General features: G+C 46.0%; 1 protein-coding gene across 11 annotated transcripts in view; it reads right to left on the bottom strand.

Annotated features, from left to right (window-relative positions):
- Fhod3 (formin homology 2 domain containing 3) overlaps nt 1–17,380 on the bottom strand; it is a 424,496-nt gene that overhangs the window by 358,292 nt on the left and 48,824 nt on the right. For all 11 annotated transcript variants that reach the window (XM_075969157.1, XM_075969155.1, XM_075969156.1 and 8 more), the window contains exon 3: nt 9,922–9,986. In XM_075969157.1, coding sequence (XP_075825272.1) covers nt 9,922–9,986 — 65 coding nt within the window. The remainder of the gene's footprint in view (nt 1–9,921; nt 9,987–17,380) is intronic.

Below are 17,380 nucleotides of genomic sequence, written 5' to 3' on the forward strand. Positions count from 1 at the left end.
CTTTGATATAAGAACCTCAGACCTGTCTCTATGTTCATTCACATCATTTTCCCATGTGACATCACAGTACATATGTGAAATCACAGGACAGACTTGATCTTCCTGCATAACACATGGGACAGAGTTGATCTTCGCATGTGACATCACAGGTCAGACTTGATCTTCCCACATGACATCACAGGTCAGACTTGATCTTCCCACGTGACATCACAGGTCAGACTTGATCTTCCCACGTGACATCACAGGTCAGACTTGATTTTCCCATGTGACATCATAGAATAGACTTGATCTTCCCACGTGACATCACAGGACAGACTTGCCCACTCAGGGGGGAGTTCGAGTTTGAACTTTCACCCACTCATCCATATGTGATATCTCGGGCCACACAGCACACTGAGGCAGATGGAAGCTTGTCAAAGAACCCACAGGAACAAGAGAGTGGAAGGAGTCTCCAAAGGCACCCATTCCAGAACACATGGGTCACCTACAGAGCTCGTCCACAAGGCCCTGGGTCAGCATTCCTACCACAATCTCTCTACTACAGCTAGACAGAATGGAGAAATCCACAGACGAGCATCAAGGGAACACGGGCCTGCCTTTTCACTTCATTTTAAGCACAAACTATAATTTATTTATAGGTCCTTCTCTAATTACAGTAATATGACAATTGATAAACGCTTCACGCTTCCTCCCTGGTTCTCCTATCACTGGGACTGTAGTTCTTGAACTTGAGATGACGGATAACAAATGTCCCAATGTTGATTGTCTTTTTCCACCCTTACATTAAATCCTGAATCAGTTCCCTGTTATACCTAGCTTTATCTGATTTTTACTTGGTGGAGCAGTTAAACTACTTTCCATTAACTATTTCCAATCCAGAAAAATGGGCACTCTGCTCCCACAATCTTGCAAAAACCCCTTTTTCTGAGTCTATGACCAAGACACGAATAATACACAAATAATCCTGAGAAGGTTACCTTTGAAAAGCAAGGCACAGTGAAACACCCACCCACCCCTTCCCGCTTCTGTATTCCCACATCCTCTGAATGTCAAATGTCTCGAAAGGGACAAAGCACTCTATTTCCCAACACCGACTCTGATTGTCCATGACAGAAATGACTCCATCCCTTCATGGAAACAGTCATGGGCACAGAAAGCTGGTACCCAGAGCTTGCCCTGCACTGCGCAGAAGACAGACATGTGATGGGGAAAGTTCTAAGGCAACAGGAATCACTCCAGAGCACAGTGCTAACCTGATCAGGGGTTGCTTCCTGGGCATCACTGAAGGTTTTGTTGGCTGGCAGTGTTCTGCAGTCTAACTGCTAGCCCATGATATATACTATGAGCCAACCCCTTGTAATTCTAGACACAGGTATCCCTACAAAATTACTCAAGTCAGGTTTTTTTGTTTTTTGGTTTTTTTTTACCAAAATATATGTTCCTTTTTAAGTGGCTAAGTTAGACGCAGTCTCTCGACTGGGACAAAGCAAGTAAACTGGTAATGGTTCCAACGTGAAGCTCCATCTCCAATATCCATCATCTTAAGATCTTTAGTAATAAGATGAAACTAAGTCCTAGGGATGTGGTAGATAGTTTAAATAAATAGAGGAGCTGAGCACAACTTGAAACAAAACTGCCTGAGGGATCTTAATTCATGTGTGTTCACATCTGTATTTCCTTCCCTGGGGCCTCTAACCCCACAGCTGACACAGCTATCCTGGAAGGGTCTCTGGCTCCATCCCTCACGTGCCTTTTGTCTTAATTGCACCCTGTATTCTGCCGAGGAGAGAGCCAAGCTTCAAGTGAATTCCTGAACTGCTGTTTTTATTTTTGTTGAGAACTCACTCATGATCGACGCATCACACAACATCGTCATCCGTGGAGAGATGGACAATAGCCTGGTCTGAGCCTGGCGCAGGTGTGGATCACAGTCTCCCTGGGTCTCTTCACTCTTCCCTTTGGGAGAAGCTGGAATTATGGGTAACAGCACATCTAGCCATCACAGCCTGACTCAGACACCTTAGAGAGGTGGCGACACTGCAGAGTGGGGAGACAGTGAGCCCCCTGAGAAACCCCTCCCCCACGTGGACATTCTGTGAGGTCTGCCACCTAGGACCCGTGACAGACTGACAGAAAACAGATGGTGTGAGATACTTATCTGATTAACCCACAGAGAGCTTGTTTTAACATAGAAAGCAGAACCACAGGCAAAACTAGGTCACAGGCTTGAAGGGGAATAAGAGGGAGGAGATTTCAAACAAAAGTCACTTACTGCAGGGGTGACTCTGGATTCCAAACCCAGCCCCCACTTTGTGCTGAAGCTGTGACTAGCAGGCAGATAAACACGGATGAGGAAATCAAAGGTTGAAGGATCCAAGTTTTCGGGGTAGCCTGGAATCCTGGCACCAGGCAGAAAGAGGGAATGTAGTCCTGTGTACCTGACCCCACTAGAGATGCACACGGCTGCTCACTGTTGTGTCCAGGAAGGAAGCCTAGAAGGAGATGCCCTCCCAAGCCCCGGAGTTCATTGCAGAAGTGCCTCTGTGTGCAGGCAGAACATGGTTAGCTACGAGTCGAAGGCCCAGACAGAGAAAGCAATGGCAGTCAGAGAGTCAAAATGACCAAATGGCTCAGGGCATGGTGGACCTACTGGCCTGGGAACAGCCGGCTTGACTTTTCTCAGTCACATGTCAGGGACCAGCAGCACTTGCATGGGTTTGCTAGTACCCAAGGTGCCAGATGGCCGAGCTAACTTGCCCAGGCCTGGTATCTTGGCGCTCATGGCTGTACCTCATCCTCCTTAAGGAACACAGAAACGTCACCAAGGAGTCGGTTTTTCTGTTTCCTAATGAAAACCCCTAATCTGAAGGGAATTTCAAACCACACACAGAGTCAAGGAGTACAGGTCACCTGTTTCAACTAACATTCCAAAGCCCAGTGTCCCGTCACCCACCAGAGGCAGTACTGGGAAAGGAAGCGGGGAGGGGAGCTGTCCCACAGGGCTAGTGGGGCTCTGTTGACAATCAGCAGGGATTGCAGAGGGAAAGGTGGGAGAGGTGAGGGAGCTGAGCCAGCCTACTTAGAAGAACAGAGCGGCTTCAGAAATGCTAACAGAGCTGCACAATGGGGGCCACACCTTTCCTCCCAGCACGCGGGAGGCGGAGTTAAGTGGAACTTGAGGCCAGCCTGGTCTATAAAGTGAACAGCCAGGGCTATCCAGAGAAATGCTGTCTCAAAACAAAATAAAAAAAAGATTTAAGGTGAGCATCCGGTCCTTGGACTTCCCACAGGTCAGGGAACCCTGATTGCTCTTTGGGCTGACAAGGGAGGGGGACTTGATTGGGGGAGGGGGAGGAAAATGGGAGGCGGTGGCGGGGAAGAGACAGAAATCTTTAATAAATAAATAAATTTAAAAAAAAAAGATTTAAATTTTAAAAAAAGATAGAAAAGAAAAGTAACCATGATTGTGAGCTAAGGCTGCAGACAGAGGGCCTAGTGGTCAAGCCTTACAGCTCTGCCCCGCCCTCTAAGTCCAGGAACCCAAGGTCCTGTATATCACAGCTGTTAAGGAGGTTTCAGTACTAGACAAAGCCTGTGTCTTGCCTGAGTCCTGCTGCTACTCTGCATTGCACACTCAGGCCTCCTTTCAGCAATGGTCGCTAGTGCTGGCCTAGGCATTGAGAGTGCCTGGGGGCTGCGCTGCATTGCACACCCAGGCCTCCTTTCAGCAATGGTCGCTAGTGCTGGTCTAGGCATTGAGAGTGCCTGGGGGCTGCGGGATAGCTCTACTGCTAAAGTGCTTGCCTTGTAAACGTGAGACCATGACTCAGATGCCCAAAACCCCTTTGTTAATATTCACTTGTGTGTGTGAGCGTTTTGTCTAGGTGTAGGCATGTATAACATATACATGCCTGGTACCCACAGAGACTAGAAGAGGGTGCTAGATCCCCTGGAACTGGAGTTACAGATGGTTGTGAATTGTCATGTCAGCGTTGGGAGTCAAACCCTGGTCATCTGTAAGAGCAACAAGTGCTGTTAGCCACTAGGCCACCTCTCTAGCCCCCAAAAACTCATTTTTCAAAAGTGCTAGACCTGGTAGCACACACTTACTATCTTAACTCTGGGAGAGGCAGGCCCCTGGGGCTCACCAGCCAGCCAGCCTAATCCAGTGGGTAAATTCCAGGTCAGTGGAAACACACCCATCTCAAACCAAAGTAAAGAATAGCAGATGACACTTGAGGAACACAGAAGAGTATTCTCTGATCTCTACACACACCTAAATAGACACAGACACATTCACATGTGCATGCACACACGCATGTGCACATGCACACACACATCCCTTCAGCTCACTACTGCACACAGCTGCACGGCTCAGCCTGAAAAAGGAAATTCTTTGCACTCTATACACAGCCTCAACTGCAGGACACCAACTGCTTCTCTCCACCCGTGGGTGGAACGTCCTTCTCCTGAGTTCTTTTCTTTAAACGCTTTCTCTGATGTAGGATTTCCCCTCTGTATGCTGTGAATATGTTTTTATTGCCATTGGTTAATAAAGAAGCTGCTTTTGGCCAATGGCTTATCAGAATAAAGCCAGGTAGAAAATTCAAAGATGTAGAGAGAGAATAGGTGGAGTCAAAGAGACGCCATGTAGCTGCCAGAGGAGACAGATGCCCTGGAACCTTTACCAGTAGGCCACAGCCTAGTGGTGATTCACAGATGAATAGAAATGGGTTAATTTAAGGTGTAAGAGTTACCTAGTTAGTAATATGCATAAGCTATTGGCCAAATACTATTGTAATTAATACAGTTTCTGTGTGATCATTCACGTCCCGGAGTCCGGGAAACGAATGAGCAGTCTCTGCCTACATTTCCCTATGCCTCTGACTTGGCCTTCTGAGCAGTGTGACAAACCTCATGCAGATACTGCTTACTTCAGCCAGCTTGCCAGCTTCTATCCACCTCTCCATCTCCATGCCCTCACCTCACTGTCACAAAGACTGGGAAAATGGCACTGATGACCTGGTGCCAAGCTGCTCTTCTGCAGCTATCAGCCCCGACAGTCTTTAGCGTCTTCAGTTTAATGCCACCCTTTTAATTCAGTGCTGGACACTTGTAAGCACGGGACTTCTGGCCACCCCGGGACTGATCAGCTGGACTGACTTCTCTTAAAGGAAAGACAAGACAAGCTTCAGAAGAGTGAGAGAGAAAAAAAAAAGACTTAAAGCCAAGAGAAAAATGGCAGCTATTAGAAAACCCAGCCACGTCATCTTCAGGGTCTGTATCAGTTGTTGTCAATGCTGTGACCAAATAAGAGGCAACTTAAAAGAGGAAAGTTTACTCGGCTCGTGGTTTGACAGAAAAGAGTCCATCATGGCGTGGCTACAGGTAGCTCTGCCAATGCCGAATGGAACATCTACTGGTTCACAGCTCAGTGGGGTAGGGAGCAGGAAGGGGAATCCTGGCACTCGGCTGACTTCTCACTCTACTTTTATTCCACCCCTCCAAAGGACCATGGGATGGCAGCACCCAGGTTTAAGGCAGTCTTTCCTCTTTAGTTAATGTTCTCTGGAAACATTCTTACAGACATGCTGGGTACATCTTCTAGGAGATTCTAAATTCAGCCACATTGGTGAATAAGATCAACCATCACAGGATCTCACAATTTCCACATGGTTTCTTGTTGGTTTTTTGAGAAATGGTCTTACTATGTAGCTATGGATGCCCTGGAATTCACTATGTTGACCAGGCTGGCCTTGAACTCACAGAGATCTACCAGCCTCTGCCTCCCAAGTGCTGGAATTAAAGGCATATACCATTGTGGCCAGCCACACTTTTTTCTCTTCCATCCTGGACTCCATCCTGACCCTGCACTTCCTTGGCTTCTTTCTGTTCCTCCTGTAGCTCTCCCATCAGAGCCAGTCCCTTGGAACACTTTTCTGGGCTTGAAATAGGATCCTTGGCAGAATCAATTTTTTTTCTGCTAACTTCATAAAATGCAGACTTCTGCTGATCAGAGATTTCTTTTTTTAATTTAGATCTATAGTTTCATGCCTAAGATGGAAACAATGTTTTTATCTCTTTAGGGACCAAAGCTAAATTAAAACGGCAATATATGCATTGTTTTTCTGTAATACATTATTACATCAGGCATTCATACTAAAAATATACAAAAGAAGAGTCATAGCAAGGAGGAGCATAAAGGTACAAAAGCCTGGGGCTTCTCTATACCAAATTCTTATTCCAGCTTCCTGCCAAACATGTCGCAACTCCTACGCTATCACACAGACCTGTCTCAGAGATTAGCTAGGACCATCAAAGCAGAGCCCCTGTGGCCTTTGGTTCTTGTCAGGGTTGCAGAGTTGCTAACCTTAAAGGCTGGGCTCCACACTTATTCTTGTGGGTACAGGCTTCCAAAGTTAGTGCTGGACAATTCCAAACCCTTGTCACCTCTAATTCATCAGTGCTCACCCTGGACTGGAAGCGTTCCCCCACTCCAGACAAGCAGGAGTAAAGGGGAAGTGGGGTGAGGTGAGGAAAGCACTGGCTTGCTGGTATTGTAGACCCACGAGACAAAAGATTATCGTGGGTCCTTTCCGTACTACCATGGGTGCAAAGCAAGGTTTTCAGGGTGCTTTCAGGGGGCTGCGTATCATGTTGAACCTCTGGCGGCAGCTGCAGCCAGCACCTTCAGAGATGAGTCTGTTTCTCACATAAACATGAGTAGAAATAATCTTGAGAAGAAACCAGGACTTCACTGATATGAAAGGGTTTGCACCCTTGTTTTTGTTTTCCTTTGTCATTTCAACTGGAGGCTGCTCCAGCTTTTGTTCATTGTTTTGCTTTGTTTCATGTTGTGCTGTCTTGTTACAACAAAGAAATGGCATCAAAGGTAGCCCCTTGGAAAGGGGAAGATTATGTCCCAATGGGAAGGACACTTCAAGAGGAGATGCGTTCATTCCACTTTCCATACAAAACCAAACAGTATCACTCAAATGGTGTCTCGATGAAACTACTGCAGATCTCACCGAAGGAAGAAATGGACCCAACAGGATGGTTTTCAAGGCAGAGAAAACCTATTGTCTCGGCCATCAGTTTATCCATCCAAACCCTCTGGACCTGTGGCTACTGATGACGGAGACTAACGAAAAGAGAGAATCCGTTCAAAGCTGTGCCTGTGCACCTCGAGACCTTGTCTTCGTGTGCACTCTAGGGGCTGAGTACTATTTCTTACCTTTGCAGAGACACAGACATAGGTGTTCCACAAACTAGAATTTCCCATGAGTCTCCTGGCATGAAACATTCTGGCAGCATGGTCTATGGCTGCCCAATTCAGTTCCCTTGAAGTGAAGTAAGAGTTGAAACCATTTCTGAATACTGGAATCCAACTAAATGTTTCCAGCGTCCTTCACCTTTCATAGACAGCCGCGCTCACACTTGACTTAAATATTTTTGTAATGACTAATTTTGATTCTTTTCCAAAACAGTCAGTGAATTTTTAAAGCCATGACTTTTTATATTCACAATCAGTTGATCAAACATTTAGGTACTATTTCATCAAATTAGATGCTTGCAATAACCAGGGCAAATAGGCATAAGGAAGGTTGAGAGCACCCACACACACACATCAGTAACTGATTAACCCCTCCAGGCATTATAGTGGAGATGACCTAGTCACACCACATGAGTTGAACTGGCTACTGGGGGTCAACACACTGTGGAACAAAGCATGTGATCTCCATCAATTATAGAAGATCGAACAAGAAGTAGCCAACAACACAAAAGATGTTTAGAAAAGTTTTGTGGTTAAAATATTTCGGTATTTATATTGGTTTGGTTGTATTTATATTTGGTATAATTTATATTGCATGAAATGTTATGCCAGTTGGTATGGTATTTATATGGCAGATGGGTGTATTGGTTTGTTTATAGGCAAAATCTTGTGTATCCCATGCTGGCCTTGGACTTTCTAAGCTTCCAAAAACAACACTGAACTTCTGATGCCCCTGCCTCCACCTCCCAAGTGCTGGGAATAAAGGTGAGTATCACTCTATTTAGTTTATATGTTGGTGGAGAACAAACCAAAGGCCCTTTGGGTGCTAGACAGGCACATGACCAGTTGAGATGTATCCCTTGCCCACAAACACATTTTCTAAAAAGGATTTAGCACCTTCAAATTTGGAGCCAGACCACTGCAATAAAAGTCAACTTTCCATTGCCTTCCTGTCCCCAGGAAAGTCCATCCACACTTATGTCCCAAGTCTCTGGGAGTGGGGGAGGTGTCAGCTACTTTTCCATGTTGGGCTTCAGTGTTATTTCACACCTGGAATGTGCTTAAGCTTGTTCTTGATTTGGGGTAAAAGCTGGGAGAAATGGTACAAAGTGATGGGTCAGAGGATTTTTCTTTAGACACACTTCATGCATGTAAAACAACTGATTGATGTAATAGAGTTAGTATTCATGTGTATGTCATACTCTCTTACAGAAGTTGCAGATGGTCAGTGATGCATGTCCCACAGACCTTTCCAGGTTTCCAGAAACATTACAACCCACTCTACCATAGCCTCCAGCCCCTGAGGGTTTGAGTCGGCTACACCATCATTTCTGCTTTGGAGCAATACAAAGGTTGACACTTGCCACCACTCCTAGAATTTCACACCAAAGTAAAATGACATAAATTCCCCTTAGTGTCCATCTGCCCTCTCATCCATCAGGGATGAGAAGGGACCAGAAAGTGTTCCTTCCTTTCCATCCATGAATCCTTTATTTCCGGTACAGGCCAGCATCAGCAGCATAACTGACATCCCCTGATTGAAGGAAGCCTGAAGACCACAACAAACATCAAATAAAAGCAAACTTAAGCACATATGAGATCGTTAATGCATACAGTAAACTTTGTTTTCTTTCTTTTTATGATTTTAAATTCTTGCTTCCCCTGGTTTACTACTAGAAGGAATCTACCGTTCCTGTGAGGTCATCCTCTTGGCATATACAATCCATTTCTTCCTAGTGAACCCATGGCTGCAGTGGGGAAACCAGAGAGTGCAGGAATGACCCAGTGGTCCTCCAATGACCACAGGAAAGCCCTGTGGAACCACAAGTACCTTGCTTACTTAGTTCTGTGACAGCTAATCTTCACTTTCAAGTTGACTAGTGAAATGTAAATCTGGGTATGTGTGCTCATGAAGCTCTTCCCAGAAAGACTTAAGGGGGAAGACCACCCTGCATGTGAGTGACACCATCCTGAAGGCTGGGGTCCAGGACTCAACACAAAGGAGAAAGCCAGTGGGTACCAGCACTCATCCCTCTGCGTCCTGACTGCAAGCACAGTGTGACAGCTGCCTCACACTCTTACTCTTATGCCTTCCCTGCCATAAAGAACTATAGTCCCTCAAACTGTAAGCCAAAAACAAACAAAACAAAAACAAAAGCCTTTGCACCCCGAAGTTGCTTCCTGCCGGGTATTTGATTGCAGCAGCATGAGAAGTAACCGATGTACCACGGCACTCTGCACCCCTACTCTCCAATGACCCAAGATTTCCTTCCAGTCACCTGACCACACCTGGAGTCGCAGGCTCCATTTCCCCAAATGCAAGCTTCAAGGAGCCATATGAAGGATTGCTTCAGCTGGGTAGAGGTTCTCACTGGTGACAAACCAGGAAGAATCTCATGACTTCTAGAATGATCTCCATCAGTGACCTCAAGCTGTCCTCATATCCAGTCATAATCAAAAGAGCAAAGGAAGCCAGGAATAAACTGGGCTTCAAAACTGATTGCTAGAAGTAGCTTTCCCAAAATTCCAGAATCCCATGAGGGCTAGCCCAAGCAGATAACATGACAATTACGGTTTCTGTGTCATTTCCCATCACACATGATCACTGAGAGCAGACAGCATACATGCCTGCCACAGGCGCCACTCACCAATGCAGGCGTGGACCCTCACAGATAGCTGTGTCCTCAGAATAATGCTGTTCTTCTTGCCCCGCCTAAGAGAGACAGGAAAGAAAACACAGGTGTCAGCAGAGGCAGCAGCACCCAACAACCTGAACACTGAACATTGCCAGCACACCCTCCTAAAACAGATGCCCAGTGAGCAGGGACCTACTCTACACAGAATGTGACCTGAAATAACACATCACCAAAAAATGAGAACTTTGGCTTCTCTAGATTCGTATACATGTTTTATCACCAAGCCCAATTCCCCAAAGTCTATGGCGCCTGCTTGACCATGTTGGGAAGATTTTTAAATCTGAGCATATGAACTGAAATCCCTGGAATATAACAACACAATCTGCTCACCCAATACCATGGCTATTTTAACTTGTGTTTTGCAGATATAGGAAAGGGGAAAATATCCTACCATCTGGAATAGCATGTCAATTCAAGGCTGTCATGGCTTCTCCCTGGGATTCTTACAAGAAGATGGAGTCCACCACAGATACTTGCAGGCTACTTATTATTGGCCCTGGCAACATGCACACTTGCTACTTCATCTCAAATCTTCCTCTCCTTAGTCTCCAGGAGGAAGAAATGGCCTGGGCCTCCCCAGCTCCACTCCTACCTGGCCTGTCCTAGGTGGGCCCTTGTGTGCAGAGATAGAACAGCACTGACTTGGCATAAAATGTACAGTGTGAGAGATCACCAATCCTGGCTGCATGCAGGTAACAAGGGCCTTGAGACTAGGGAACTCTAGGAAGCCTGCCAGTGAAGGTAAGCTGAGAGAGCAAACAGTCCAGAAACAGGAAGCATGGCAGGTCTTTCTGTGCTGAATCTCTTCCCATCCTCATCCCTTCTCTTGGAGCCTCACCTATAACAGAATCCAGCCATGCCTTCAGCATCCCAGTCTTAGGGTTGTGTGGGATGGAGACACAGAGCCTAAGTAGTGACTGCATCAATTATAATTTTATTTTTGATCCCAGAATAGAAGGGTATGCATGCTTTAAATTTATTATTAGAAAGGAAAGGGGGAAACCAGCCGCGCGGTCCTAGGAAGCTATGTGGTGGCCTCCAGTCTTCAGTCGCCTGTGCATGGCATAGTGTCATTTTTCTTCGCAGCAGAATTGAATTTCTTTCTCTAGCTTTTTGCTGCTAGACACCTAGGCTGGCTCCATTTCTTATTCATCATGAATCATGCAGCAATAAACAGATATACACGCATCTCCCTCATGTACTCAGAATCAAAAGTCTATTTAAAGGGTAATGTCATCACCAGCAGCTTGTTTCCATGTTCACCTGGGTCTTTACCTGACCATGTATACAAGGCCCTACAATGACAGGCCCTGTGTGCGTTGGGGAGGCACAGGCTGGAAGCATGTTGAGGGCGTGTTGAGGTGACTTGAGCTGCCATGGGGGTGCTAAGGACCAAACCTGTGTCCTCAGTCAAAGTATTAAGTTCTCTTAACTCTGATTCATCCACCCAGACCTTCTTTTCTTTAACTTTACGACTACAGCTTTCGGAAGAAAGTAAATCCTAGTATCTTTCCCCAAGAAATGGGTAGTGTATCAGCCTGGGTTCAGAAGATAGCAGTTACAGGCCAGCAAGATGGTACAGTGAGCAAAGGCACTTGACGCCAAGTCTGAAGGCCAGAGTTTGATACCCAGGTCCACCCCACGTGCTATAATCAAATACCACAAGTTGCTCTTGACCTCCACATCCATAATGTGACATGTACATGTGTACATGTGTACACACACCACACACACACACACACACACACACACACATACATACATACTAGATAAATGTAAGTTTCAAACACACACAAAAAAGGTCCCAGCAGTTCTTAATGTGCGTGAGATACACAGACTGTATGTTCTGAATGAAGCCCTGAGTACTTTACACAGGTTTTGTCTTCTAGTACTGTGCACTTTATAGATAAGTTGGATGCATCGCTGAAGTCTCCCAGGTAAGATAACTGAGCTTGGCCCCAACCTAACCAACGTGACCTGCACCTGTCCCCTCCCTCCAGCTGCCTCACAGGCAGGTGTCCCCTCTTTCTTTCTCTTACTGCAGAGCTGGTGACACAGTCTGACTAGAGCACGCACCACTGCCTGCTGCACTAAGGGAGCAACGTGGAATTCCCACGGGCAGCCACAAGCAGCTGGCCTGGTCTGCCGCCTTTCCACTCAATTCTCCAGTGTTAGTTCTTACCTGATCGGCCAGCCCTCTGACCCACCTACCAGTCTGAGTCCTGTCACAATACAAAACAAGCCTCTCCGCTGGCAAGAGCGCAAGCAAGGGAAGCCTCACTGAGTGCTGGTGGAAATTTGAGTGCAGCCACTGTAAAAGCTCGGAAAGCCACAGTAGAATGCCCATGTATCTAGCAGCGGCACTTCCGGGAATATGCCCCAAAGAATCCAAGTCAGCGTATCACAGAGAGACCTACACACCCATGTTCGTAGCTGTACTGTTCGCAGCAGCTAAGATACCAAAGAAGAGACCATGAAACTGCAGGCTGGGATGTGGAGTGGGGAGGAAGAGGGGCTATAGGAGAGTAACCGAGGGGATAAACACAAAGTGCAGTGAATGTGTGTGTGGAGATATGAAGAAGTACCAACTCTATACTATCTACAAATGCAAATAAAGCTAGCATGGAGCAGCAAGTAGCTGATAAATGAGAAACAGAAGAGAGGTGAGATTCATTAGTTGTGCTTCTCTGAAGCACCTTAGTGCAAACTTCAGCATGTGACCTTACAGGCCTTCCATATTCCAAGATTCAAATCAACGGAAGGTTGGCACAGTCCCCCAGGAGCTCATGATTGTTCCTTGCTCCCTGCCACCCACATGTTGGAACACTGCCCAGCTGCCACACCTGTGGAACACTGCCCAGATGCTGAGTCAGATGGGCATGAACAAGTACGAGAACCTGGGACCCGGGGGGCAAAGACAGTGTGTGAGGCCTGTGGCTCCAGAAGCAATGGGCTTCCTCTCTTATCAGTGCGGCCTATGCCAAGGACCATCACCAGCTTCCAAATCCCAGTGTTCCCATCTGCAGGCCACACCCAAGGCCATCCCTTTCCTAGTGACAACAGGGAACCATCCGGAATAGACACAGGATTCAAAAAGACTCTATCAAGGCCCAAATGCCAGGGATGTGAAGGTCAGAGCCCTAAGCTTCCAGCAAGTTCCTGGCCTCTCAGAAAACACTTGTAATACTTATCCCTTGGGGAAAGAACTCTCATTTGGGTCATTGAAACTCTCAAAAACCTGTGTTTACATTCCCAGCTCTCAAGAGAACAACTTCACAAGGAAAAAAAAACCAGAAAGGCCTTGTCATGGCTTACCAAGTCCTGCTTAATCAGGGACTTTCTTTGCCTAACTATGAAAGGCCGGAGCCAGCCTTCAATAGTTTTCAGCCAGCAGTAGAAACGACACCTGCATTGACCTCCAGGCATTTAAGAAAATATAAACTATTATTTCAGTGGAGAGTCGAAGGAGGTATGTAAACATTCTGTAGAAGCAGGAGCAGGCCCTTCTGGAGGTCCTCAGGGAGAACAGCCCCAAACAAGCTTCCAACACTGTAAGACCCACTGGGCACCCTGGCTCAGAGACCGAAGGGGAATTTGAATGAGTTGTCTGCTGGCCATAGGATAAAGCTACCTAAGTCTGAGTTGTTCAGAAGCTCAAAGCTCAAGTCAGAGGTCCAACCATCACTGTGTTCACATCCAGACAGTCACTGTGTCCCCTAGGAGAGTGGGAAGCTAGAAGGATGCTAAACCCAGCTGGGTGAGCTACAAGGTGAGGTGCCTTAACCTTCCTGAGCCAAGCGTCCTCGTATGGAAAATGGGCCACTAACAAGTCAATTTTCTGCTGAGGGTGTAAAGATTGTTGGTGATGGTTGGATCTCAGGTCCTGTACAGAGGTCATTCCTGGCATGTGACAAAGGCTTGCTGATGGGAGGTAGCATCCTTGTCATCAACAGTCACCATGTTGATCTCTCCTCTTCCTCTTCTGCTCTAACGCCTGCCTGTCCCTCCGTGTAGTCTGTTCCGTTCTCCTCTGCCATTCCTCATTCCTCCCACATCACGTCTTTCCTCTCTTCCTCTCTTCCATCTCCCACGTTACTGACTTCCCAAGAATTCACCATGACAGTGTGTCATTGACACACTCTTGGATTCAATTAAAGTTCAAAGGATTTAACACAGACAGTGATATGTACACCTGCTGTGTGCGGCCCTGAGTGTCCTGGGCATGAGGAGTCCCCAGATATAAAGACTTATCGGTAGATGCTCCATAGTACATGTCTGTGACCAAAACACCAAACCAGAAGAAACCGCCACCTTCAGAACCCTGGACACTGCTCAGGGAAACCCCAAGCAGCCCCTGCATGTCTCTTCACTGCCCTCTCATTGCAATAGCTATGCCCTTCCCTGCACCCAGTGACTAGTGCAGTGTTTCTTCTATGATCCTGCATTAATATATTTTTAAGCTTTAATGAAGTACTTTTCAGGAATCATAAAATCTACCTGTTGCAAGCACATAATTTAAAAACATGGTGTCTGAATATACGGGGGTCTCCTCACCACCACAGCCTAACTTTTTAACTGTCACTGTTCTCCACATACCTCAAAAGAAACCTCATGCCTATCTGTGGCCATTCCTCACTCCCATGTCCAATTCCAGGAACTGCAAATGAACCCCCTTTGTGCCTACTAGTTTACTGTCAACTTGACATAAGCTGGAGTTATCTGAAAGGAGGGAACCTCAATTGAGAAAATGCCTCCCTAAGATCCAGCTGTGAGAGCACTTCTTTTTAATGGAGACAAGGTTTCTTTTTAAGAATTTTTTAATGCAATCTTTTATCTTTTTACATAGCTATCCCTGTTCCCACCCTTCCCTCCACCCCACTCCCCATCCACTCCTCTGATGTGTATAAAGAAGCCGCTTTGGGCCTATTGCAGTGCAGAATAGAGCAAGGTGGGTTCAAAACAGAGAGAAAGAGTAGGTGAAGTCGAGGGGAAGCCATGTAGTGGCTGCAGGAGACAGACGCCAGACACTGGATGCTGGACAGAACCTTACCGGTAGGCCACAACCAAGCAGCAATACACAGATTAATAGAAATAGATATAAGAGCTAGCTAGCAACACACTTAAGCTATTGGCCAAAGAATACTGCAAATAATATAGTTTCTATGTGATTATTTATGGTCTGAGAGGCCAGGAACAAATGAGCAGCCTCTGCCTACACTCCTCAGAAAGGGTAAAACTTCCATGGGGAATCAACAAAGTCAAACTTCACTTCAAGGCAAAACCAAGGCCCTCCCCACCTATATCTAGTCTGCACAAGGTATCCCTCCAAAGAGAATGTGCTCCAAGACACCAGTTCAAGCAGCAGGGATAAATCCTGGTCCCACTGTCAGTGACCCCATAGACTGCCCAACCTCACAACTGTCCCCCACATTCAGAAGGCCTAGTTTGGTCCTATACAGGTTCCCCCATTATCAGTTCAGAGTCAGTGAGCTTTCACTAGCTCAAGTCAGCTGCTTCTGTGGGTGTCCCCATCATGGTCTTGACCCCTTTGCTCATATTATTGCTTCTGCCTCTCTTGGACCAGTCTCTGGTAGCTCAGCCCAGTGCTTAGCGGTGGATCTCTGCATCTGCTTCCATCAGTTGCTGGATGAAGGCTCTTCGATGACAGTTAAGGTAGTCATCAATCTGATTACAGGGGAAGGCCAATTTAGGCGTCCTCTCTACTGTTGCTTAGAGTCTTAGCTGGGGCCATCATTGTGGGTTCCTGGGAATTTCCCTAGTGCCATGTTTCTCACTAGCCCTTTAATGTCTCCCTCCATCAAGTTATCTCTTTCCTTTCTCTGCTTCTCTGTTCTTCCCCCTTCTTGAGCATCCCATTTCCTCATGTTCTTCTCGTCCCTCCTTCTCCCCTCCCCTTCCACCCTCCCTTTTCCCTGCCATACTCCCAATATTTTCAGATCTTATCTGTTTTCCCTTCCCAGGGGGACCCATGTCTCTTAGGGTTATCTTATGTCTGTCATAGGGTTCTCCTTGTTACCTAGCTTCTCTGGGATTGTAAACTATAGGTTGGTTATCCTTTGCTTTACATCTAATATCCACTTATGAGTGAGTACATACCATGTTTGTTTATCCGGGTCTGGGTTACCTCGCTTAGGATTTTTTTTCTTGTTCCATTTATTTGCATGCAAATTTCAAGATGTCATTGTTTTGTTTTGGTTTTTTTACCACTGAGTAGTACTCCATTGTATAGATGTACCACATTTTCTTTATCCATTCTTCGGTTGAGGGACACCTAGGTTGTTTCCAGGTTCTGGGTATTACAAATAGTGCTGCTATGAGCAAATGTCCTTGTGGTATGAGTGTTCATCCTTTGGGTATATGCTCAAGAGTGGTATTTCTAAGGTAGATTGATTCCCAATTTTCTGAGGAAGAGCCATAGTGATTTCTTAAGTGGTTGTACAAGTTTGCATTCCTACCAGCAATGAAGAAGTAGTCTCCTTACTCTGCATCCTCTCTAGCATAAAATACCTTAGGTGTTTTATAAACCATTCTGACTGATGTAAGTAGTATCTCAGATTGATTCTCAATTTTCTGAGGAACAGCCATAGTGATTTCTTAAGTGGTTGTACAAGTTTGCACTCCTACCAGCAATGGAGAAGTAGTCTCCTTACTCTGCATCCTCTCTAGCATAAGATACCTTAGGTGTTTTATAAACCATTCTGACTGGTGTAAGTAGTATCTCAGAGTCATTTTGATTTGCATTTCCCTGATGGCTAAGATGTTGAGCAATTTCTTAAGTGTCTTTTGGCCATTTGCAATTCTTCTGTTGAAAATTCTCTGTTTAGATCCGTACCCCCACTTTTATTAGATTATTTGGTAATTTGATGTCTAGTTTCTTGAGTTCTTTATACATTTTTTAGATCAGTCCTCTGCCCAATTTTCTGTAGCTTTGAAGCCTGTCCTGGAACTCACACTGTAGACCAAGCTGGCCTTGAACTCACACAGATCCACCTGCCTCTGCCACCTGAGTGCTAAGATTAAAGGCATTCACCACTACCACGCGGCTTTGTAGAGCACTTTCTTAATTAATGATTGATGTGGAAGGGCTCAGCCCATTATGTGGGCCATCCGTGGTCCTGGGTTCTATAAGAAAGCAGGCTGAGCAAGCCTGTAATCAGCACCCTTCCATGGCCTCTGCGTCAGCTCCTGCCTCTAGGTTCCTGTCCTGCTTGAGTTCCTGTCCTGCTTCCTTCAATGATAGACTACAAATGTGGAAGTATAAACCCTCTCCTCCTCAATGCTTTTGACCATGGTGTTTCATCACAGCAACAGAGACTCTAACAAAGACCCTCTCTCTACAGACTTGCATTTCTGACATTTCATATGGATGGAACTGTGTAGTATGTCACCT

This window comes from Microtus pennsylvanicus, chromosome 4, assembly GCF_037038515.1.
Source record: "Microtus pennsylvanicus isolate mMicPen1 chromosome 4, mMicPen1.hap1, whole genome shotgun sequence".
NCBI lineage: Eukaryota > Metazoa > Chordata > Mammalia > Rodentia > Cricetidae > Microtus > Microtus pennsylvanicus.